The sequence below is a fragment of the Rhipicephalus microplus genome, chromosome 3, assembly GCF_043290135.1.
Source record: "Rhipicephalus microplus isolate Deutch F79 chromosome 3, USDA_Rmic, whole genome shotgun sequence".
NCBI lineage: Eukaryota > Metazoa > Arthropoda > Arachnida > Ixodida > Ixodidae > Rhipicephalus > Rhipicephalus microplus.
In genome coordinates, this window is record NC_134702.1 from 20779780 (window position 1) to 20805045 (window position 25266).

Sequence of the window (25266 nt, forward strand, 5' to 3'; positions counted from 1 at the left end):
TTCTTCACGAGTGAATTTTGCCTAAACACTTAAAATTTCGACGAAGCTAAGCAGACACACCTTCACGCTCCGCTGACTCGACTTCACAACAGAACCAGAGGTGCGTTCGGGGCAGACCACCTGGACAGACGCACCTAGTATCGCAGAAGACTAAACGTTAAGTCTTTCTCACTAAATACTGTACTGTTATACTGTTACTTCAATAAATAGACCATTCATACTTTCGAGAGAAAAACAAGCTTGTTTGTTTTCAGGCGTTGTGAAAAATTATTCATTATATCTTGATGCCAAATCTGGATCGCAATGGCAGAGCAATACATACCCTGATGGTTAAATTTGCCCTGGTTTCATTTTTGCCAGCTCGTCGCAAAAACTTTTGCAATAAAGCTTACACACAAACAAATACAGCAAGTTACAATTAAAGACAAGTCCATATCACTTCGTTCTACACTGAGAAAAGAAGCGTCCCGAATCTCAAGAACGTAATACATCCGAAGCGGATCCGAAGCCTGTACTTCCCATAATTCACACGGGGGTACAAGCACCGCTGAAGGAGCCCGCGTAGACACTAGCGCCAGATTACCCTCTAGTTATTATTTCATGAAACTCTATGGTTACGACCTAAGGATAAAAAAAAATCACAGCATATCCGCGGAGTGAATAATGAGTGGCGCGAAGCGTCTGTCTGTCTGTCTGTCTGTCTGTCTGTCTGTCTGTCTGTCTGTCTGTCTGTCTGTCTGTCTGTCTGTCTGTCTGTCTGTCTGTCTGTCTGTCTGTCTGTCTGTCTGTCTGTCTGTCTGTACTTCCGTCCATGCTTTCGTTCATCCGCGCGTCCCGCTATTTGTCTGTCGGTCTGTTTGTTTGTCTGATACTGCTGGTTACGCCTGACGCAGGATAAGGTTAAACAAAGAGGAGCTTCGCTCCTAAAAGAAGCTTCCTCCCCAGTACTTCGACCCACCTGCCACTCATTTGTACGAGAGTTGTGCTAAGTGTTTTTTTTTTTTTTTGTGACCATGAGTACTTTTCGCTGTTCATTTGAATACTGCGCGTACCATCGACTAAAAGCTCGTCGTCTCTGCTCAATAGAATATATATCCTAGAGCAAAACGTCATGCTCTTTGTTGAAATTTGTAAGACAGTTCAAGTTGTTTAATCAAGAACCAGTGACATAAACAAGTGTCTCTATGTAAAGATAAGCTACTTGAAATTTAAACGGATCGCTCATTTGCACAAACGTTTACGCGCTGCAATACGCATCGAAGTCGTTAAACATTTTTTCTAAACGCATCATGCGGCTGTATGCTCCCCCATAGCAGAGTACCTATTGCTCTAAATTTTTAACCACTTGTTCTAAACACACATCAAGTGCGAGGCCCACGGGACGGCTTTTTGCTCTCCCGTTGTAGAGTAACTTAGAACTGCATATCGTTACCCATTTTCAGGGGCAAAGCTCCTTATGCAGTGGGTCATGCGTCCCAGATATATGTAGTATTAATAGGTGTAGTAATAGGTAGCCGCCTCTCGTTTAGTCCTTTGCATGTCCATTGGATGGTGGTATTTGTATATGATGAATATATGATGAAAATATGCGAGATGGTGGTACTTGAAGGGTAAACTAGATGGACGGACGGGCGCATGGATGGACGAATGCACGGACAGACGCACGAACTGACGGTCGCACGGAAGGACTGATGGACGCTTCGTCCTATTCATCATCATCATTAACTCCGTGGATATGCTGTGATTTTTTAGGTTGTGGTGTACACGTATCCCGAAGGAGTACGGCCACCAGCGTGGGTCCGGTCTTAGCGAGCCGCAGGGCACGCGTTAACCGTCGCCGCTGCGGGAAACACGATACTGCTCAAGTCGCAACACTTTATTGTGGCAACACCAAACGCAGTACAGCCCGTTGCAAATAGGCGCGGCGGGAAAGCAAGTAGGCTTATCCACGCCACGGGCACAAAGTACTACACAGGGGTGCCACGAGCACGTCTCCGCGGTAAAGGTGATCCACGGAGACACCGGGACAAAGGGCCCGGTTGCTCGAGCGAGGGCAAAGGCGCTCGCGTTGGCTTCGAAGGGAGACGGGTCGGCGTAGCTAGGCCACGCACTAGGACACCGTACTGCCCTTCGGTTGTGAGTACGCAGCGGGGCAACAAAAGGTGAGCGTTCGCATCGGGCGCGAGGCGCCGTCAGCGAAGTCCGACGAGCCCCGAGCGACGGGACTCGACGGACGGAAAAAGAATGCGTGGCTCACCACTTGAAGTCCCGGACTGTACTCACCGCTCCCGACGCAGCGCGCGAAAACCTCTCGGGGGTCCCCCGCGCGCGGTGCCACAGTCAACATCCGCTACCGGGTGAGGGAGTTAAAAGTCACTCCGCCCTTCCCAGCGCGGCTGACGGCAAAGGAGGGCAGACATGTCGGGACATGAGAATGGCAGAAAAGGCGGGAAAGCCCGCGCAAAGGCAGCGGGCCAGCCTCAATTCCCACAAGGTGCGAAGCTCCTTATGCCATGGGACGTGCGTCCGCGATGTATGTACTACTACTACTACTGCTACTACTACTACTACTGCTACTACTACTGCTATTACTACTACTACTACTACTACTACTACTACTACTACTAGTAGTAGGTAGCCGCCTCTCGTTTAGTCCTTGGAATGTCCATTGGATAGCGGTACTTGTATATGACGAATATATGATGAAAAGATGCGAGATGGCGGTACTTGGAGCGTTCACTAGATGGACAGACGCCCGGATAGACGCACGGGTGGACAAGCAGACAATTAGAAGGACGGATGAATGGACGCGCGGACGGACGCACGAACGAATGAACGGACGCATGGACGCACAGGCGGACGCTTGGACAGACGCACGCACGGACAAATGGTTGGACGGATGAACGGACGCACGGACGAATGTATAAACTGACACATAGACAAATGCACAGACAGATGCACGGATAAGCGTAAGCAGGAACGAACGGACGGATGGAAGTATGGATGGACTGACGGACGCTTTGCCCCACTCATCATCATTCAGTCCGTGGATCTGTTGTGATTTTTTTATAACGACACAAATACCGTTGTGGGCGTAGCTTGCACTTACTCCTAGGTCGTAACCGACTGTGGGAGTCTGCTTTGGTAGTGCCACCTTTACTTTCCACCATGTTTTTATTGAAGCGCGGTATGCTGTATCTACCTTCTTATGGTGTAATTACGCGTGCACTGCTTGCAGGAAGGATTTGCTATTGCTGTGTCCCTTCAAGACGGAACAATCATCTACGTATCTGGCTCCATCACATCTCACCTCGGCTATTCAAAGGTAAATCACAAGAGCGGTACCTTGCGTTCTGTCTGTTGTCACCTGCTTCTCGTCCATTGGCAGCGTTTAGTGTTAAACGTCACAGACACTTTGAGTTTCAAGCTCCGACAATGAGGCTGCAATAGTGATTGAAGAAACGTAGCACAGACGGAACAGCTTAAAGACGCTGAGGCTGCGAAAAATAAGGCTGCAAAAAAAATGGGGGGAGAAAGCAGGGTGGTTGACAGAAAAATGTACGGTTGGCAACCATACGCTGAATTAATTAGAAATGAGAATATAAATGAGAGAGAGAGGGGAGGAGAACGATACCGTTAGTATCGAATAAAGGTTTCACTAAGTGTCCTTGCTGTTGTGCATGGCCGAAACTTTGGCTCCAAGCTGAGGCTTTCCTTGTTAGGCTACACCATGTGTTTTAGCGTGGAAGGAGGGCAGGTGCAAAAAGGCTAGTCGCACTTCCCGCTAAACCACAGCAGTGTGGCCTCCCCTTCAAGTCAAACTAAACCCTTACCCATGGTTTGGGAGGCCACCAACAAGGGTTTACAAACACAGGTTTCTGTATCCAAAACGAAATTCTGCCGACACCCATGTACTATACTCTCAAACTATACTTGCTGTGATTGTCTCCCTCTTCCTGCAATGTATGATTTGCGCCCTTTCCCATTGTATTATCTGCTCTAGAGTGGGGCTTCTTTTTTTTTTTTTGACGTTTCGTTCCTGCTGGGAATCCTTAATCTGACCTTCGGTTCGTGCTTTCTTCTTCTTGTCTTTCCCATATATTCTTCTCACAGGATATGCTGCTCGGTCAATGCATAATGAACTTCCTGTACCCTCGTGACCGCATAACTTTCGCCAATCACCTAAGCCACGGCCTCAACTCTTGGTTCAACGAGGACGCGAAAGGTATGGGCAATTCGCAGAGCCACCGCTGGTGGCAGCACACTTTGCCAAGCGCCACGGTGCAAGTCCCCTTGTTTCCCGAGCCAGAGCCACCTGGTGGCGATCTGCAAAAGATGCACTTATTCTTGCTTCTTCTTTCTTCCTCCTCCTCCCTCCTCGAGGTATTTGCCACAGCCGAAGCCAGAGCACCTTCCTATGCAGATTCAGGTAATCATACGCGTAGCACATGAGTGTTTGACGTTTTCTCGTCAGCGACATGCTTCCGCGTTAACTTCAAAACGTTATCATGTCGCCTCTATGTAAGCGCACGAGACCAATAAGAGAAGATAAGCAAAGCACACAATTTTCGTTCGTTGGTCAACATGACTGTTAACCACTTGAACGCTGAATTATTACTCGGAGCTTGCCGCCCAGTCACAGGCGATTATGTGGTAATCAGATATACATATATTGTTCGGTTGTATTTCAACAAGGTTGCGGTCATTAGATTTATATTTAAAAGATAGCAAGCAGGCAAAAGAGCACACTAATACCTTTTGCACTCCTGAATTTTCTGTGCTAGACAATCAAGGAAGAAATTTAGGAGAAGATGGCTGCTTGGATAGACCGCCAATTCGTGCGCACAGCGTGTCGCGCTGTAGCCGACGTTTCGACAAAAGGTCTTGTCTTCAAGGCTTCAACTCAGCGGCAGCCTTACCACATCAAGTTCCACCTTCAAACAAGGCAAGACTTCTTGCCGAAGCCGAAACGCTTACTCCAGCGGCAACCTGTGTTCGCGAATTCACACAGTGATTAAAGAGCGACTGTATGCTCCCTACAGACAGACAAGTCTAAAAGGCAATCGAAGGTACCTATAAATTGTCAGAGGTCATTTCATTGGACAGAACTTCTCGCAGTGGTAAGAAATGCTAGGAAAAAAGAACGAATGTTTCTGCTATAACACTTACGCTGAGCACACAAACAGACACGTCGCCATTTTTGCTGAATGTGATCACCGTCAGTCGAAGCCACGAGTGCTCTGTCGTGCCGCCAAGGACCCTTAATGTCTACATCGTTGCCAGAACGGTGTTTACTTCCTCTGCTTCTCTCTTCTCGCTCGGCTACGACGACGTCCAAACGAGCAGGCAATACCAGAGCCTGAAATACGGTTATGGCATCTCGGACAAGAAGGTGCAGTACAAGCCGTTCCAGATGTCCGTTTACATCAAGGATGCCGCCAACGGGGATGACGTCAGCGTCGAGAACGCCTCCACCGCCATGTGCCTCGTGGTCACCACAGTCGCCATCAAGACTGCCTACAGGGGTGAGTCGCGAACGTCTGACGTCGCAGCCTTACACTGGTTTATTGTGAAGCCGTCTCATGCTGCCTTGTGCCTTCATCGTAGTAGTTATAGTGGCTTAGGCGTCACGTATGTCACGTGGATTGAGGGGAGAGAGTGATTGATTGATTGATTCGTGGGGTTTAACGTCCCAAAACCACCATATGATTATGAGAGACGCCGTAGTGGAGGGCTCCGGAAATTTCGACCACCTGGGGTTCTTTAACGTGCACCCAAATCTGAGTACACGGGCCTACAACATTTCCGCCTCCATCGGAAATGCAGCCGCCACAGCCGGGATTTGATCCCGCGACCTGCGGGTCAGCAGCCGAGTACCTTAGCCACTAGACCACCGTGGCGGGGCGGGAGAGAGTGAGGCTCCGCGGAAAGGGGAATGAGCTGCCGGCCACCGAAAGTGGCGAGGCGTAGGTCACATGATCTTAGGGCGAGATAGACGCTCGGTGGAGTGGGTTGCGTTTCGTCGAGGGTGGCGAGGTCACGTGACCTGAGGGGCAGGAGAGGCTTGCCAAAAAGAGCTGTGCCTCGCCGAGAGGTGTGAAGCGAAGTAATGCCTTACGCAATGGGTGACAGCTTCGCTGTCTGGCGGTTTTCATGGTGCTGAACTGGCTAGATCATTTTTTGTCTATACAAGATTATGATTGAATAAGTTCGTTCCTGTTAGGGAACTCTCTCAGCTGATGACCATCTTCACATATATACTTGTGATGTTAGTGATTGTACGCGTGAATATAATTTTGAGTGTCGCCGTCTTGTATGAAGCCTCAAGTGCGTCATAAGTGCCTCCGTGATTACATTTCCCGAAAAAGTTCACTCATTGCAACAAGCAATGCTTAAGCGTCATCGGTAGTGTAAACTTGCGCAAAGCTTCCTGGATGCAACCAAGACAAAATATGAAGGTTGAAAGGACGGGGTACTCTAATCTTGTAAGCAACAACCACCTTTCACTGCCAGGAAGCGTTGTGTCGTGGTCGTTCTTGCACCCTCTTCACCAACCGTGCGCTACACTGAACGGTGCTTGATCGTAATGAATACGAATACGTAAGGCTGAACCTTGTTTACGGGAGACATTCAGCTCTAGTTATTGATATCAATATCTAGCTCCTGTTTAGTAGCTCCTTAAGTAGTGTTTTTGCTACGACTGGCAAGCGGTATTTTTGAATGTTTTGTTTTACGATGTCCAGCCGTAAACTAATAGCCTCAGTTATAACAATTAAACGTGAGAACAATAAACCAAAAAGCCGTTCTTTCTTTTACAGTGCCAGCGGAAACTCCCGCCATGACGTGTTTTTCCACACGTCATACCGCATCCTGCCATTACAGCCACGTTGATCTCAGGTGAAACTTTAATTGCCTTTAGAATCACGATACTGAGCAAATGAAGCCATTCTTTATTCGAAAATTTCAACAACCAAAGAACCCACATGGATCAATGAAGACAGGAACCGATAACAATGTTATCTCCTGAAACTCGTAGAAATATAAAAACACTCGAAGAAATGCAAGTATGGATGTACTGGCAGTCTAACGAGAATTTTAGGCAAAAACTGAAACATTCCAATAAGAAATAGCTGTTACGATACATCAAATTGCCAGATGCCATATCCGATGAAACCGTTCATCTCTACTTCCTTCATCCCAACTGGTAAAATATCTTAAAGTAAACGTCATTGTTGTAATGTTATGTCACCTGCCATTTACCGAAGAATCATCTCGTTTACATACTCACTGAGATCTGCCCAAACAGGTCCGGCACCAAAAATTAAGCATGTTGTCTTCATCACTCGTTGTCATGCTATGGATCTTGATGATAGCTGCAGCACCAGCGAAAGTAGGAAGAGCTAAGCGTTCGACATTCTCACACCTGATGCCAGCCTAGAAAGACGAGTGATGGATATCGCTGGCCAACTTTCAGATACTTGTATAAGTGCGTCAGCCGATCACGTGTGCTGATCTCAGTGATCTCACGGTAAAGGGGTCTTCACACTAACATCTTCGTGGAGCTATGTTCTGCAGTGCGGATGCAGGTAAAAGGTGTACTTACCTTCTTCTGCTAACTGTGGATTTGTACAGACTTTCCCATAATGAGTAGTTTTACCTGACAACATTGCCATATGCCAGCTTTGCAGTGATAATAACATCGATTCTAATTCTTACAATATCTCCTAATCATGTCACATTTGATGCCATGTGCAGCGCTGCAGTGTACCTTGGATACTTGCCTCAAGATATGCTGGGCCATTCAGTGTTCGATTTTTACTGTCCGGAGGACATGGAGTTGCTGAGGGACATTTACGACTTGGGTGAGTGTACTTACGCCTTCCCAGCGATCACCTCAGGCACCCTAGTGATCTACATCACTTTCAAAGTGTTGACCCTTAAATACCAGTGTTGTTGAACGAAACCGTACGTGGTTCAGATCAAGAGTGACAGGTGGCGCTAATATTCCTTTAAGCGGGAAACATTTTTTTCTGGCACGCTTCTACAACAGAATGACGAGTATTTTTTACTTACTCTTAGCGACGAATCTCAGTGCTGATTCCAAACAGGGCATCAATGTGTTCCGTGAAGTTCTTTGTGGCGAAATGTCAATAGGAGCAAGCTAGTGTACTCAGGTTACCTCTTGTCCTTCTTGTCGTCGTTTTTTTTTAATTCGGAGCATTTCTTAGTCGTACGTTGTCGAGCGTCGGCGTCGGCGCCGTCTACACCCCCACTGCGCATGCTCGCGTCTCGTGCCGGCCCAGGAAAACATCCCCGAAACTGTCGCTCCCCTCTCCCTCTCTCGTCTCGCAAGGCTGACGCAAGCAGCGTCTGCTAGTAAAAAAAAAACAACTGCTCGCGCTGCTCAACCGTTCACTAGTCACACCGTATATGTAGGCACTCGATCGTCGCGTTTGCAATTCAGTTAAGGGCGTCTTTACTTGGTTTTCGCTTGACGTTAAAGGCAACGCTTCTCAAGCTTCATTCAATAAGTAAGAATAATAAATACCAAATAACAATTAAGCATTGCCAGACCATACCCGATTGCGCAACATTCACGCGATGCACCCGTCACTCTGCAGCGGACTTACTCCAGTTCCCAGGAATCCGTGGGAAGATGTGGGTGTCATTTGTTACAGCTGTTATTCAGTTTGCAGCATAAATACTGAAAATAGACGAAGAATAGACAGGGACCACCCTCATCACTTGTTGTGTGCATAGTCTAATGCGTTAATATAACGAACAACAACCGGAATAAATGGAATTTTTCTAAATTGCTTTCTTCTTTGTCGTGTTCTTTCTTTTTACCCTCTCGCAGTGATGAAAGAGCAAGGCCACTCTTTCAGAAGCAAGCCGTATCGTTTCAGGGCGCTCAATGGTTGTTTTATTAAGCTCGAGACAGACTGGTCCTGCTTCATCAATCCCTGGACGCGAAAGCTTGAGTTCGTGGTCGGCCAGCACAGGGTTATCGAGTGAGTACACATTCGTTTCTGTAGGTTCCCTTGTTCTGCACGAATAAGCTCAGCATTGAAACAAGCAGTTAAGCAAAAAGAAAACAGGGTATGATCTTCAAAGGCCTAAATCACGTTGGCACTCTACAATTGTTTATCCGATGGAATGCCTGTTTTTGTGTTGGCTGCGACATATTTCGAGTTGGACTGCTGATAATTACAATGAAACTCTGTCGTGGCATGTACATCTCGATATCGCTAAACGGTAGTAAGTGAAGTCCATAGCTGTCTGCACCTCATGTGGTCCTGCAGTGCTCCCATGATGCGGTATGCCATGATACGGTCATGTTTCATGAATAGAACATGACCTTGCGACGAGGTCATGTGATGACGTCGTGACATGACGCCGGTAGATGTGACGTTGTAGTGACGTCACAATTACGTCACAATTTTCGGCGTACTGCGATATTACGGTGACGTCATGGGGCAATTTTATGACACGATGATTATTTTTGCTTCAGTCGTGTTAACGCCACCAAAGCCGCGAAGTGTAATGGTCACGATTCTTGTTTGATGAGGTATCGAATGCTTTTGTCTTAAAAAAAAGGACCCACAACAAAAATAGGTTAACCAACTATTACGATACTGCCTAATGATAGAGTACCGCATTCTAATAAAAGTCGTGAAGTAGATGTTTATACTTTTAACTACGTATATGTTCAAAAGGCCCAAGTGGAGAAATAACGTAGAAGCACCGCCTTGGTATTACTCCTTACATCTGCGTTTCCTACTCGTTCCTTTAGATCTTAGGCCTGAAACTCCCGCCTCACATGGACACCACACATCTGCCTTTCTTACTCACGACTAGAATATCAGCTGCGACTTCTTATCGGCACGATCACGCCTCTCCCTTTCGTTTTTTTTAATACTTACTGTTAAGACAGTCCACTTCGTCCCTCATCGTGCAGTCACTTTGGCTTCCTTTTTAAATATTTTAGCACACTAATAGCATGCACTGATAGCATTATGTGAATATGAGTCTCAATGTTGCGTCTCTTTTTCGTCTCTTCATTATGCCGTCAGAAATTGTTCATTGTTATTCACCATAGTTTGTCAATGTGACCCATAATCTTGCTCTTCCTTCTCTCTAGTACTTTCCATTTTCAGTTTCTATTTTCTTTTCTCTACTTTTCAACTTTATGCTTCCGGTTGTCAGTTGCAAAACACCCTGTTTGTTCTCTCTCCCTTTTTCGTTGGCGCCTATGATTTTAAACCTTAGTAACAGTTCATAATGACCGCAACAGGGGCCCGAGGAACCCAGACGTGTTCGCCGAGTCGTCGCCCGAGCACTTCATGGGTGACCAGCCCATGACGGGGGAAGCCCACAATAACAACAGACTCATACAGGAACAGATCAAGGACATCCTTTCCCAGGTACGGATGCGTGATGGACCTCGGTTTGGCGAATCCGCTACCACAATGCAGATTTCAAAAATACGAAGCATTTAACAGTGTGGTTTTGTGGGCCATTTGATACATCACGTCAAGGTGAAGGATACCAGGAAGGTTTAGACGGGAGCACAAAGAAGATCGTCACTGGGACTTTCTGGAACGCTTCACTTTTACGAATCACTTCAGGAGCCGGGGCGGGCTATCGTGTCCTGTTTCTTTTTTTTTTAATAAAGTGATGAAATAGGAGAGTTTGGTGCCGTTATGGTGGCACCGGCTACTCCTTTTCTCCTAATAGGCAATATATGCCGTAAGATTAACAATGAGGGCACAGAATGCGAATTTGTACAACATACGATGTGAAAGTACACATTAACAAAACTTCACAGGTCACCTCACATACACTTTATAGGTTCATATGTTCCCCACACAAGGTCCTCAAACGACAGTTCATATTCGCCTAATAGATACATATGTGCATCATGTCATCTGCTGTCACTGCATGTCGTCACTTTGAGTCAGGCAGGCGAAACCACGTATAGCGTAGCAATGTACAGCATATCCATGTATAGTATAGGAGGCGGGAAAGGGAAATGAGAGTGAGGAAGGAAGATGGTAAGACATGGCATAGCAATGTATGACATCACGACGGCCAAATCTTGCATACAATAGCCACTTACGGTATAGTACAGTAAATGGGCGAATAAGGAAGTGATCGCGAGGTTGAGGGGAGAAGGTAGAGCATAGCATAGTATGCACAGCATAGCATAGCGTAGCATAAGGCACGCATAGCATAGCATAGCCATGTGCAGTATAATATAGGAACGGATAAGGAAGAGAAGCAAGGTGCGGAGGAGGGACATTAGGAAGCCAGCCATATTGGTCAGGGATTGTCGACCACAATGAGGCCTACGTCGTAGGCGATTTGCGTGACGTCACAAAGATGCGGGAGCTACGCTCAAAGAGTCTGTGCAAACGAGGAAAATATATTATCTTCCTGGGAAGTCCTTAAGCAGACAGATTATACAAGAAGGGGCCAATCTTAGAAAAATCAGGTTGCCAGAAAGCGGCGAGCAGCTAAGAAGTTTCAACGTAGCAATCTGCACATTTGTGCCCGGACTGCACCGGTTTTTTCTGTTTTATTTGTCTACAAGTACCGAGTTCCCCAATGTCTCCCGCAAATGTGCGCTCAGGTTTAGTTTCGGAAACGACAGAAGTGCATGTCCGCAGGGCTTGAAAAGGTGGTCAGCGAAGAAAATTTCGTTTTCGAATACACAATTTCGGCTGCATTTCCTGTTTGAGTAATTCAATTATGCAGATGCTCGGGTGCATGCAGGTTAGTTCGCATAATTAACTTACAAAGAGATAACCACCTGTTTCGATTTCTGTCGCAGCCCGTGAAACTTCGAGAGAACAGCAACATGCGCCAGCGATCCAACAAGAGGCGAAAAGAGCTCGCATCTTTCGTCAGCACCCTCGTCGGAGAGATGACGCACAAACGAGTCACCGACAAAGGTATAGCATGCTGTACCCTCATTCCGTAATTTTCGTAGCGTAAGGCATAGATGTTTTAACCAACGATGCAAGCAGATTTCAGCGTAGTAAGTGGCAGGTAAGGTTTAGTTGAATTTTGTCCATCCACTCTCATTGCCGATGTTTAAAGTGTCAGTGCAAGTAACCAATATAAATTTTCGTTATTTCTACGCAATGGATGTCGCTAGATTTTTTGTTTTCGAGCTCTGCAATGAATATCCCAGGGACCACTTAAAGCATTTAGCATATTGACTGCGCATTCTCCTGTAGTATAAATAAAAAAAAACAAGACGCCACTGTTGTGCCATGCCTGTCCTAATGTACCGCCCATATATCATCTGATAGGTGTCACAGACACAAAATGAAACACGTCTTGATAGTGCGTTCAACAAATGTTTACCAAGTTTCCTCTCTGGTCGCTGAACTATCTAAAATAAGAAGTTATCTTATCTCTTACTATGCTGAAACACCTTGTCTTATATTACGGATCTCTGGAGCAATTTTATACATACGACGATATGCCCTCATGCATAAAATGAAGCCATCAGCTATGCAATGACATCGATAACGTCAAACACATGACGCTGCATTTCGAACGATTCGGTGTTATTTAACGCGCACTGAAATCGCACAGTGCACGGGCCTCTAGTATTTCAAGGTTCGAGTCTGACAACTACGGCCGGAATCGAACCCGCGACCTCCGGTTCAGCAGCCGAGCTCCGTAACTGCTACACCATTGCGACGGACTTGCTAAACTTAACCACCGTCTTGGCCAAGAGCAAATTTTCATAAAACAGAGTGACGTTATACGTGCTGGATTTTCGCGTAAGCGTTGCAAGGTTGATGACTTACACATATTCAAGTAACACAAATATGATTGTTTCTTACTTACCTTCCCCTTGCTTCATACATCAAGGAGAGGAGCAAGTAGCCGCAACAGCTGAAGGATGCACGTGTTCAGTGAGTAATATTTGAGATCGTGTGTGTTTGTGTGCGTGTGACAAAGTGTTCACTATATTTGTGCCCTGGTATCCTGACGATACTTTTGTAATTTTATGCGTCATGGTACGTGAGGCAACTTTGGGTTAGCTTAAGAGGCTCATAAGGGAATTTAATCATGGACTTTTCACCTAACGAAGTTGAAAAAAAAAAACACATGGCTTATTTATCTCGAATGTTTATCTCGAATGTATCGTATTTGAAAATATGTTCTACCTATATATGTTCGAACTGAGAGTAACGCTTCTTACAGTGCAGTGAGCACAGTCGACGCCGTAAAGGTAAAAGTACGTGAAATACCAGTTGACATTCATGCAATTTCGATGTGCTTTGAAAGATGACCTATAACTTTATCGAATTCAGTGGCAGCGTAGTTACATTTAAAAAGTGCGACTTTCTGGGAGAAAAAAAAATTCAGTGTTTCACATTGCACTACCCACGATCACTTGCGAAAACAATTTTTTTTTCGCTCGGAAACTTTGAAGCCCAAGTTGAGTAATCTTGCGTTTTTCTTGTACCTGAATCCAGGACCTTGGATCGGTTGTGATGGGGGAGATTTCACCGCACCAGGAACTTCACGACTCAGACCCTTCAAGCGAGTCGCCGCCAAACATCCAGGAGATAAGATACCAAGAAAATATTGAAAGGTGAGTTGCTATGAGATGTGGCTGTTTTCATGAAAAAAAAAATAAAAGGCTGTAAAGTTGCGTGTGAGCAGCCTGTGAAAAATTAAGATATTCTTACCTTTAATCTAGAGGAATAGCTTGTCGTCACGTCTTGTACCGTCTTGCGGAAGACACTATCGATCCTTCGATAAGAGCCAGTGTTGTTGTAACCATACACAGAGGCCAACACGAGCCAAACAACCCCGATGTGCCCTGATTTGAAAAATTATTAATGGCACTGTCTTCCAAGAGAATGGAGAACGAGAATTTTTATTGCGTTACGGTAGGAGTCACAAAAGGGCAAAAAATGTGTACCAGCTTCCATTAGAACCTTTGAAATACGAGCGCGATACGTGAACTGGGACAGGAAAGACATTGACAAGCGCTTCCTTGAGAAAGTTGAGTGCTTGCTCGTGTTGTTCCTGTTTCTGTCTACGTATCGCGCTCGTATTTCAAACAATAAATCACCAGTTCACCCAATCAATGATTTTGATGAGAAATTTACTCTGTGTACCTGTATATCAGCAGGACTGTTGGTTAATATTGGGACCCACCATGCAATATCTGGCTTGGCAAGGAGTTGTACTGCTGACCTCGAGTACACGGGTTCGATTCCCTGTCACCGCGGCAGCATTCTGACGGGTACCCCGTAATAATTTGTAAGGTTTGACATGAAAAACCCAGAATTTATTTAAAGTTCGGTATTCTCGGTTGTCAAAATAAACACAGATTTTTATTGATAATTCTAACGGATTTCTTCAATCTTTACTGATAAATCACCGTCGAATTACAAAGAAAGAAATATTCACTTTTTGCACGCAGGTTCTTCGCGAGCAATCCCAAGACAAATTCGTCTGACGAACCGGCAGAGATGAAAATAGACAACGATCGGAATTCACCCGAGAACCGCGAGGAAGAGGCCATCAAGGCCACAGGTGAGTGACGTGTGTTTTCATCCCTGTGATCACGCTGAAAGTCGTCGTCACTTTCAAATTAAAAATTTTTGTAGGATTCAATAAAACACATATTTTGATATTCGTTTGCTCTTTTCTGTCGAACGTGAGGGCAACCTCGGTCGATGAAACCCATCACGAGGTTGTTTTGCAGTTACATGTGGGTTGCGAAGTCATGTTGTTGTGGGTAGCGAGTTTTGCACTGTTGCAATCGCACGCTAATTTCTGACCTAACTAAAATAGGCCACATACAGTTAAATTATCGATATATCTTTAGTTTTCTGATCTTACAATATTCTCTGGTGTCCGCGCATGGAAGTCTTTCGCTTCATTTCTCTAATTAACCGATCTTAATAATAAAGGGCGCTTGAACGTGTGTCAAGGCTATCTGCACGAAATCCAAAATGGCAAAATTTTTGAATCAGATAAATATGATTAATCACTATTTGAAGACACAAAGCATTACCTGTATCTTCCTTCACCGTAGCCTCGTTCCTACTGCGAAGCTTGTTCAGAATCTACACTATTGCTGTACGGCGCTTTTTCTGATAAGTTGCTTCCCGCATAAACCAAACGCAGAATAAGAAGCACTCCGGCCTGTCTATATGCTCTGAGTCGTTAGACGTCACTGATAGCTAAGAACAAACTATCCCAAACAGAAGAAACTTCGGCCAACACACTTTCAACGGCACTTGTGCTCGTGTGCTGTGCCGGCTTACATATCGATGTGGTTCCTTTGAACCTCAATCGATAACACCGAGGGCGAACCCCACGTAACGATGCTCCCCCCGGTGTGCAGCTTCACCGCAATCCTCCGAAGACAAGTCTGCCTCGGACTTCGCGGTTGTCGACAGCAACTACGCCAGTGCTGGAGGCAGTGGAGTGAGTGGCATCGGATGCGGAAGCGGCAGTGGCAGCGGCAGTGGCAGCGGCAGTGGCAGCGGAAGTAAAGGCAGTGGAGGAAGCGGCGGCAGCGGATCCGGCAGTGGTGGCGGAGGCAGCGCTGGCGGCGGCCGTAGTTCCGACTCTAAGAGAAAGCACTCTTCAGTCACGACTGGCGACTCTGGAAATGAGTCCTTAACTGTCAAGGTGGGTTACATGGTTCTTCTTAGAGATTAAAAAAAAAAGAGGCGATAGTGTTTTGACAGCCTTCTTTCGTGCATAGCGTCGCATTTTCAGCTCACCCTAATATACACTAAGGTATTTAAAATAACGTACTATATGTAGTTTCTGGTGAAGAAACACACCACCTAATACTTACGCATTGATATTGCGCCTCAGATATGCGTAACATTTCATTTTTGATCGACAATATTGAGAAGTATGAACGCAGCCACCAATTCATGACGGCTGGGCGTTCAGCAAGCGTTTAAACTTTGGCCGGCTGGCTTGTACGCGTCACAGACAGACATACAGATCAAAATTTCTGCGGTGAAATATCTCAGGAAAGCCTATCATTTTTTTTTCAAAAAGAGGCACGTTTGTTTGAATTTTTTTAAAGGCAACTAATAAGTCGACGTTGATTGTGGAAATAGTGGTTCAGAAACATCGCAGTGTTATTTTTGTGCCAAAGAAGTGCTTTTTTTAATAAAAGCACGTTTTAGTAGTCCCACGGTGCACGAATACTTTAGGTGATTGAACGACGCGAAGCAAGCGCTTTGCGGGGAGGGACTGATTATGTTTTCGTTTGCGGCGTGCCGATAGATGGCTCACCCGACTGAGGATCGTGGCGGCCTGCTGGCAAATTATTCAAAGCCCATGAGGGACGGTTTTCAAATCTAAGAAGACCGGGTAATCGTGCAATATCAACCACGTGACACGCATAGAGCGGTGCCGTGAAAGAGAGGGTGATGAGAGAGGAGGTTGATGATGCGGCGAGGGTATTGTGGCGACGATAAATGAGCACCGCTACTTTACTACATCACGGGGCTTTCCTACACCGAGAAGGGGGGAGGAAAAGCCGGGGTATAAAGCCCCTTTTTACCGGGACAAAGTTCCTAGCGCCATTTGCCAGGCTCCTAGCGAAGAACATCATCGCGCAGCCGATGGTCCCGTCATTCGCTCACCTAAAGTATGGACCCATTCTATGTTTGTCAACACAGGTAGGTCGATGTTGACATTATGGGTAAAATTATAGCGACGTCCGCACGTAACTTCCGCCGTAAGCGCTGAGGGCCGCGATGTGCGCCAACAAAGAAAACTAAGTTGTGAGACGCGACTCACATTCAACCGTGACGCACCTCGTCGGCATACCGTTTTTTTTTTCCTCGTTGCTTGACTGAGAACATCACATGCACCATTGAAAAGGCAACAGAACCAGTGGTAGGCAGAGCGTCTTTCGCCTACCAAGAAAGCGCCACCGCATTTTTGTGACGTAAGTCCGGTGGAACTTGTCTATTCTTGCACCGTGAGTGGTCCGCATCGGGTTAGTGCCCTTAAATTTACCTACCTCAAGCGGAACATGTCACGTCACTCTTGCCGTGCACAACATTGCCCGGCCTTACTGCGTGGCCGCCGGCACTTGTAGCAGCAGAATGAAAGTAGCGGGAGCAGCAGCAGCATTAGTGGCCATTGAACAATTTCCTGCTATGGCCTGCGAGATGGCAGACTTGCTTGGTTTAACTGAGCCCCGCTAGATGGCACGACCTGATGAGTGTAACCAGAAAAAAATTGAACTTTTGAGCCACTCGCGCCATTTCCCCGTAATAACGTCAGGCGGTTCTCTTTTTCCATGAATCAAACAGAAACGATCAAGCAGCATTTTCGTTACGTCTCTTGATGCACGGAAGCTTCTTTATTTAGTGCACCTAGTTCGATTACTAGTGACTAATTATAAGTGGTACTTCTCACGTTGTGCGAATGTCTTACGCATAGCGCATGTACTCTCGTGCATTTACACTCATTTATCGGTAAGTAGGGCACTGCTGTTGATAATATTAACATTTTAGACGTTGTCATGCATTCAGCTTTCGCTCTGACGTAAGTTGTTCTTTGACTCTTTTTAAAAAAATATTGCAGCGTTGCATTTGACAAGAAGAAGGTAGAGATGTACAGTACCATTCTCTGTTCAAGGGCACACTATACAGTGAGCACCGCTGATATTACCAGCCCTGTAACAGTAAGTAGATAAGAGAACAATGTTCACGCGCGAACTAGTCTAACAAAGGAAGTCAAAAGTTTCAATCAGCGGTGGTCTTACGCAAATCTAAGTCACCATGATTTTGCAAGAAAGTGTAATCCACACATACCATGCACGCAAATGTTACATCTTGCAGCAGACACGTCTGTCTGTGACAGGAAGGGCGCTGACTTCAACTATTTTAACAGCGAAGATTTTTTTAATTTATTGATTGATTTGTGGGGTTTAACGTCCCAAAACCATCATATGATCGTGAGAGACGCCGTAGTGGAGAGCTCCGTAAATTTCGACCCCCTGGGGTTCTTTAACGCGCACCCAAATCTGAGCACACGGGCCTACAACATTTCCGCCTCCGTCGTAAATGCAGCCGTCGCAGCCGGGATACGATCCCGCGACCTGCGGGTGGGCAGCCAAAACGAATATATATATATTTTTTAATGGTGGAGCTCCAATGTTCACCGACCGTCACTGGAGTCTCTTAATTTTTGTGTTCCTAATTGAAACATAAATAAAGAGAGCAAAGTTTTCCACATAAATTTTGGCAGCAAGGGGCAGTGCAAGTACTACTTCATATTTAATGTAGCAACTGTTATTCCAGATACTGTTTACAACATGTCACACATAGTTCAATATATAATGAAAATTTTGCGTCGAAACCGTAACGTCATTACGTAAGTGTCACGTCGTGGTTTTCAATCAATGTACATGGCATCTTATTTGGCTGGCCACATCGTCGATACGCTTTTGAATCTCGCAAGTATCAATGGTCGAAATTCCTGGCGGGAGACAGCCGTAATTCATGACGTAACAGCTAACCAGCGCGCAAAATTCAAGACGCTGTAGTTCACAGTGTCTGGCGTCGGATGGCGTGTGCAGGAGCAGCAGATGCGAGCCAGCAGCAGCAACAGCAGCCGCAACGGCAGCGCTGGAGCCGCGAGCGTGCAGGACAAGTACCCGCCCTGCCCACCGCTCACCGAGGAGGTGCTCCTGCAGTACAACCGACTGGCCTACAAGCACATGAATAAGCACCAACAGCCCCAGCAGCAACATTACCAGCCGCAGCCCGGTATGGGCAACGGAGGCGGCGCGACCGCGGACGACCACAAGGACAGCCACCGGCTCAAGCGCAGCGGATCGCCGCTCGTCAACTCAAACCTGCACAAGCACAACAAGTCGTGCAGGGAAAGCACGGTGGCAGACGGTAGGCAAACAAACACTCTACGTACAACGGCACTGGTAGAGTAACCAAATTCGTTACCAGGACAATTGGTCCATAATCTTTAGGATCTCTTCAACACTTTTTCAGCATAGTCTTAGAACGCTGCCGATTAGTTGTCGAGGCACCTGAGAACATGCGATCCCATCGTGACCGCCAGAAATTGCTCGATCTTCTCTCGACACATCATGCCATAAACTGAAATTATACCATAAGCCGAACTCTTCGTACACACACGCACACATATATAGTTGTGATGCGTAACGTCGAGTGTGTAGCCCAGGTTGTGCCTAGCTGCAACATAGCGTCCTGCGCCGATGACAGGAGTCAACGAGCGCATAAGGACAAGGCTTCTTGAATCTATGCTTCGCTACGAGAAGTGAACTGCCAAGAGTGACCGCACATTCTTCGCCACTCGCAGGCTCGGCAGCTGGAGCAGCAGCTGCGTCGGCTGCGCCATTTCCTCCACTGCTGCACGCCGCCGCATCGCTGGTCACCTCGCAGCAGGACAACGTGGCAGCCTTCGTCCCAAACCTGGCCATACCCACTTACACCTACGTGCCCCTAGGGGGCGCGCAGTCGACCGCCAACAGCACGCCATTTCTCATACCCGGTATGTATAGAGGCATGTAGCATTATCTGTGGTTCGTTCAAGTACTGCACTCTTTGGTCCGTTCGCTCTTGGGTGAGCCGGCTACAACAATGCCCGGCCTTAGTTAACTTTTTTTGCGGACGACCGACAAAAATTCGCAACTATCAGGCGAGGAGCTATACTCCCATTTGCGGTTTTTCGTTGAATGCTCCAGTTAGTTTCTTATCTGACAGCTAACTGCGTGAACAGAATGAATGAATGAATGAATGAATTAACTTTATTTAAAGTCCGGCAGTTTTCACCGGGCGAGGTGGGGGAAGAAGGGATTAACCCCTGTCCCTTCCCACTCACCGTCGATTATAATGGTGGTGCCTCAGGCGAGCGCTCGAAGTCCTTGGACCCGGGCGGCATCTTATTTAGGTCCTTCGGGGCGTAATGCAAACAAGAAATAGGACACTGCAGACGACTCAGGAACATGTGTGTCCTATCTTTGTGTGTCTCTTGTATACATCAGAAATAAATCACTGACGTTAAAGCACCTTGAAAACAACTTGTAACGTATGTTACAATGCATCAATTCCAGTGACCCACACTATACGACAAATACGTTTACTGTTCTTGCTTCCGCTTCGCGCAGAGTTGGAAGCCCCGCTAATAATTAGCAGATTTGGGCTTCTTTTTTCACCGAGTCTCTTGTGGAATTCTCTGGTGTCTTGGCGCGTTTTTGTTTGTTGCTTATTTGCATTTTTTTCGTCAAATATAGTTAGCGGCCAACACGGTCACCAATAGCACGATCATCGTTCACTAATGGCGTGTTGTCGACGACTTTCAGTAGTTGAGTGTTGAAGTCGAACATACGTTGGGCAACCAACCAGTATCGTTAAGCATACACTGGCATACGTGCATTCAGTCCAATGAAGGTATACCTTGTAGGCAATGTTAAAAATTAAATGTGGGCTTTCACTCATAGTTGCGTTTTTTTGCTTTTTTGCCGTACAAATCAATTAAGTGTTTTTTCCAGCTCCCCTTTGTATTGCAGTGACATTTTTACTATATCTAAAGATATTTTCAAGAATGGGAAAATTAGTCGTTTGACTTTTTTTTGGACTTCTTCGCGAAAGTCGTACGGCATTTTTGGGCTTCTTTTGTGATGGTTATTTGCTCGTTAGCATCTGATTACTCTCATTTCACGGATACTAATGAGTAACTAATGAGTGGTCGTTGCCCTTCTTCCTTTTGTGCAGTGATGTACGTGGGTGGCGTGCCACTGTACCCTTCGCTGCCGACGGGTGATGGACCACAGTCCAAGGGCATGTGGCAGTGTGGTGCCCTGCCACTCATGCCTCTGTGGCAGCAACCGCCTGTGAACGGAGGTACCGCCGGCGCACAGGAAGCGACCAAGGCGGACGCCAAGACACCAGGAGCTCCGACGGGGGCCGCCACCGAAAAGCACTCCGATAATGCTCTGAGGAAGGTGAGCGAAAAAGAGACGTGAGATCCTATATTATCGTTTTCGCGTCTTTTTTTTTTTTTGTCAAATGTACGTGACACAGGACCTGGGCTGTAGACTTACTCAGATTGATTTTTATAAACCGTGCGAGACAGGTTCAGTAGAATATGCTTGAAAAGCAAGACGTGCGCTAAATATAAACTTATATTAGTCCGCAAAGCCATAGTAATTATACTGACAGGAAAAAGGCAACACGAAAACTCCTGCACGCGAGAGCCATGGATTTCCAGAGGTTGAACATCCGATCACAAGGACCAGTTTCACTGTCGCCACTTTTCAACAATTGCGAATCAATTTGCAACGGTGGCAATAGGAATCGTCACTAAATTTTTTTTTCATTGCCCGATGAGATGTCAATGAATTTTAATTCTGCTAACTTGGAACCAGATTTTCACAAGTGAGAACTTTTGGAGACGAAGCGAAGACTTAAAATAACAGCTGATCTATTTGGCAGGTATTGATGTTAACATAACGGGGCATGCAAACATGGACCCAATAGAGAAGCCATGACACCACAAACAACAGCGTACGTGGTTGCGTTTGTGTTAGCACGCCTAGTAATTTAAACATAATCGAAGGAAGTAGGCAAAATATTACAGCTAATATTGACAAGTATTTGATTGCTGCGTAAACTACGTTCCTAGTTGAATTTTGGGTAAGCACTAGTGCATTATAGCTCCGGCAACACTGTGCGTTAGCGTCCTGCTCCATTCATTCAAGCTGCGAGGAACAGCAGGCACTTCAGTTTGTTTTGGTAGGGCCCCACATTCGCACACGGTAGGCATTGACTTGGTGTCCGAAGAACAGCGGTAGACTTATCTACGGCGTCTCTAGGCAGGCTTATTGCTATATTAATGAATTTTCTTTCGTCGTCCGAGTCCCGGGACACGACGACCGAATGCACTATAATTGCTGTTACAAATAAAGCAACTGTTTCTTCCAGGCCCTGCAAGATGGGGCGGACAAGACAAGTGGTCCAGCGACCATTACGGGCCTCGGCGACGGCTCGGCCAATGGTCGACGGAGCAGCAGCAATGCCAATGGCGGCACCGAAGTGGGGGGTTGTCCGATGCGACCCTTCAAGCCGTATGCGACGGGGTTCGGCAACGGACCCTCGGCTGGAGGCGCCAATAAGTCGGACGCGGACGAGCGGCGCCACAGCGAAAGCACCGACAAGGACATGCACCAGGACGACTCCGTGTCGCTCTCGTTTGGATCATCCTTCTTCGAGAAGTCCGAGAACTCGGAAAGTCAGTTCTCATCAGAGAAGTCTTCTGAGGTACGCATAGTTTACTGTTACTACCTCGGCACCTGTCTCAACAAAAAGCCGTGCGCAGAAAACCTGGCAACACTTCCGCAGCGTGTCCGTGTAGTGCTAGAAAGACAAACGGAGATTTGTTTGTTCGGCGGGATTAACATCTGCCGATTGCTGGTTCAATAAAACCTGTAGCTGGGTGATTTAGTTCATATTTGAAGTTAAAGTGGGTTTGCGCAAATGAACACGACTGAGTCACCAAGAATGATCAGAGGCAGGTCGTTGTTCATTCTTTCTGTATCCCAGTTGTGTTAATAAGCGCACACTAGTTTTACCTTCAATGATTGACCATTACCAGACTTGTAATCGCGAGTGGTTGGGTTGTTGGCACCGGAGTCCTGATACGGAGATCAACCAGTGTCGTCTACTTGTTCTTGACTCTATAGCTCTTCTTCTGCTGTCCGTCGTCATTTTGTTCCAACTAGCCCACTTTGTCACACTACATCAACTAGAGAAATACAGGAGTTTCATGGCAGGAACGAAGTGTATTCTACTGTGTTTTCTGTTGTAAACCTTCAGCAGATGTGTGTTCGTAAATTAGTAGCCTCTATAAATGTTTTGATTCATCAGGGGTGCCCATAAACAGTCAACGGAGTATATACTGATACCAACATTTGAAATTATTGCATTGTTGGTATAATAAAAGTACTGGCGTCAAGACCACTAAAATGTGTACCGTGGTTGCTCGGAACGCATTTATTACACTTTTATTACCACTTTTTTTAAAGACATGCATTCGGGCTCTATATTGAGGAGATGCTGTCACACTAACGTGTAAACACAGAGGGATGCAAGTGTCTCACTGGGACAGTGACTCTTGACGTCCATGCATCACTCTGTAGGATTGTGTTAGTTACACGTGTTGCACATAGACCATGACAAGTGAAGCGACATCCAGTGGATGCGATAGCAATTTTGGCTTCATGCAGGACGCAGCCGTGCTGAGTCTTCAGGATAAGCACCGTTGGGGTGGGATCATCTTGCAGATGTTTGGCGACGATAACTTTGAAAATCAAACTAATGTATTATACATATTTTCTTTTTCAAGTGCGTGAAGAGCATTAACAGTACATGCCAAGGAAACAAGAGACTTCCGTGGTGTCCGTTATTCTTGTTTTCCTTTAACTCCATTGCGCATGCCGGAATACAGGACAAGCTAAAAATATTGTCGACGCTATGCATGAACTTGTTTTCTCCTGGTGTAGGACACCGACTCTGAGATGAAGGACCGTCGACGCAAGCAGCCCTTCCGGGCTGTGCTGCGCGAGCCGCACTGGACCGAGGGTGTATCGCTGACGGCCGACCTGGTCTACCGGTACCAGATGCGGGCGCCCGACGCGGCAGACGTGCTGCGCGGGGACAAGGACAAGCTGCAGCGGATGCAGCAGCCGAGGCTGGTCAACGAGCAGCTGTCCGTGCTGCAGCTCGAGTTGGAAGACGCACTCGAAGATGAGCCTGCTGCAGAGGACGAGCCCATGAGAGGAGGCGTCAAGGTCCGCTCGCCTTCCGCGGGACTCGGGTCGTCCAAGTCCGCGACGCTTCCGGACGACACAACGGAAGCCGCGGAGGCACAGGGCTACGCCATGTACGCCATGGAAGAGGAAGACCTCACGCAAGTGGGTGGGCACTTTATTTTGTGTTGTGCATGTGAAGTCTAAGTAAAGAACGATTGAGTCGACAAAAAGAAAGATTTCACAAAAAAAAATTGCCCGCAGCTTCCCTCGGGGAACACTGAGGAGGATGCGGACCATATAATTGGTTAACGGGGTGTTAAAGTGCGACTTACTTGGGTCGATGGCTAAATTGGTTAACGTGGTTGTGAAATGGGGTGTTAAATTGCGACTTACTTGGGTCGATGGCTAAATTGGTTAACGTGGTTGTAGGAGGGGGTGTTAAATGAGTGAACACGTACACACGTATGCGAAAGGGCGGCGCTGGTCGAAGGGACGTCGATCATTGTGTTTGTGGATTCGTTGGAATTCATTTCACCGCGACCTTGGACGTCGACGCGCCGTACAAACCAACCGACGAGCGGCAACTGAGCGAGCGAGCGCCGACCTTGAGTATATATACAGCACGACGGCGCATGCACTGTCAGCTGTTGAATGTTCTCGAAGCGCGACGCCACATGCGCGTCCACTGGAGAATCAGGAGAATTGTAGATGTCGAACGCGGTGTGTAGAGGAGGAAGGGTGCACAGATAGTGGAGGAGTGAAGCGCGCGCGGTGTGTAGAGGAGGAAGGGTGCACAGATGGTGGAAGAGTGGGCGACGGCGCGACGGCGCATGCGCGCGCGTCAGCTGTCGAATGTTCGAGAAGCGGTGCGGACGGCGCGGACGGCGTGGACGGCGCACTACAAGGCGCGAGTATAAGATGCTTCCGCATCTAAAAAGTCACAGCTTTGCCGCAAAGGCGAAGCAATGAACGCGATCGCAACAAATTGGAAGGTCACGCGCAGAATGGAAAGCAGGTCGAAACGTGCCCCGCGTTTCTCACGCACAAAGGACGCACAAGACGTACTCACAGGTACAGATTAACGCGAATAAGCGTCTCAGTTGTTACTTCGCTGTGTCTGAAAAGCGCGCCCTTTTCGCAAACGGAGGTTGTGCAATGATTTTAGTGACCTTTGTGCGCCCGGTAACTACAACAGAATCGTTCCGACGAAACTCAAAGGCTAGCCAAGACGTACGACTCCCCCCACTGCAAGATAAGGGCGCACGATCGAGCGTACAATATACGATACAGAGTGACAGCGTTACACAAGCTAGTCAAAGGGCTGCTTCGCATCTTATAACGACTGTAGGTATAGCAGAGGTGGTTGAAGTGCCAGTATGGACACCAGAGAGGAAAAACACGAGAAGTATGCACTGACTATCACTGTAAGTATGGAGTTAACGTTAGTTATA

The 25266-nt window shown here is 46.8% G+C and overlaps 1 protein-coding gene across 3 annotated transcripts in view; it reads left to right on the plus strand.

Annotated features, from left to right (window-relative positions):
* LOC119180946 (uncharacterized) overlaps positions 1-25266 on the plus strand; it is a 49780-nt gene that overhangs the window by 23906 nt on the left and 608 nt on the right. For 2 of the 3 annotated variants that reach the window (XM_075889035.1, XM_075889036.1), the window contains 18 exons: positions 3239-3325; positions 4114-4225; positions 4384-4429; positions 5347-5525; positions 6819-6897; positions 7756-7862; positions 8858-9011; positions 10295-10424; positions 11834-11954; positions 12889-12932; positions 13500-13618; positions 14459-14571; positions 15389-15678; positions 18605-18929; positions 19366-19557; positions 20781-21010; positions 21990-22325; positions 23567-23977. In XM_075889035.1, coding sequence (XP_075745150.1) covers positions 3239-3325; positions 4114-4225; positions 4384-4429; positions 5347-5525; positions 6819-6897; positions 7756-7862; positions 8858-9011; positions 10295-10424; positions 11834-11954; positions 12889-12932; positions 13500-13618; positions 14459-14571; positions 15389-15678; positions 18605-18929; positions 19366-19557; positions 20781-21010; positions 21990-22325; positions 23567-23977 — 3075 coding nt within the window. Of the gene's footprint in view, positions 1-3238; positions 3326-4113; positions 4226-4383; positions 4430-5346; positions 5526-6818; positions 6898-7755; positions 7863-8857; positions 9012-10294; positions 10425-11833; positions 11955-12888; positions 12933-13499; positions 13619-14458; positions 14572-15388; positions 15679-18604; positions 18930-19365; positions 19558-20780; positions 21011-21989; positions 22326-23566; positions 23982-25266 lie in introns of all 3 variants that reach the window. The other variant, XM_075889037.1, reaches the window with a different exon arrangement.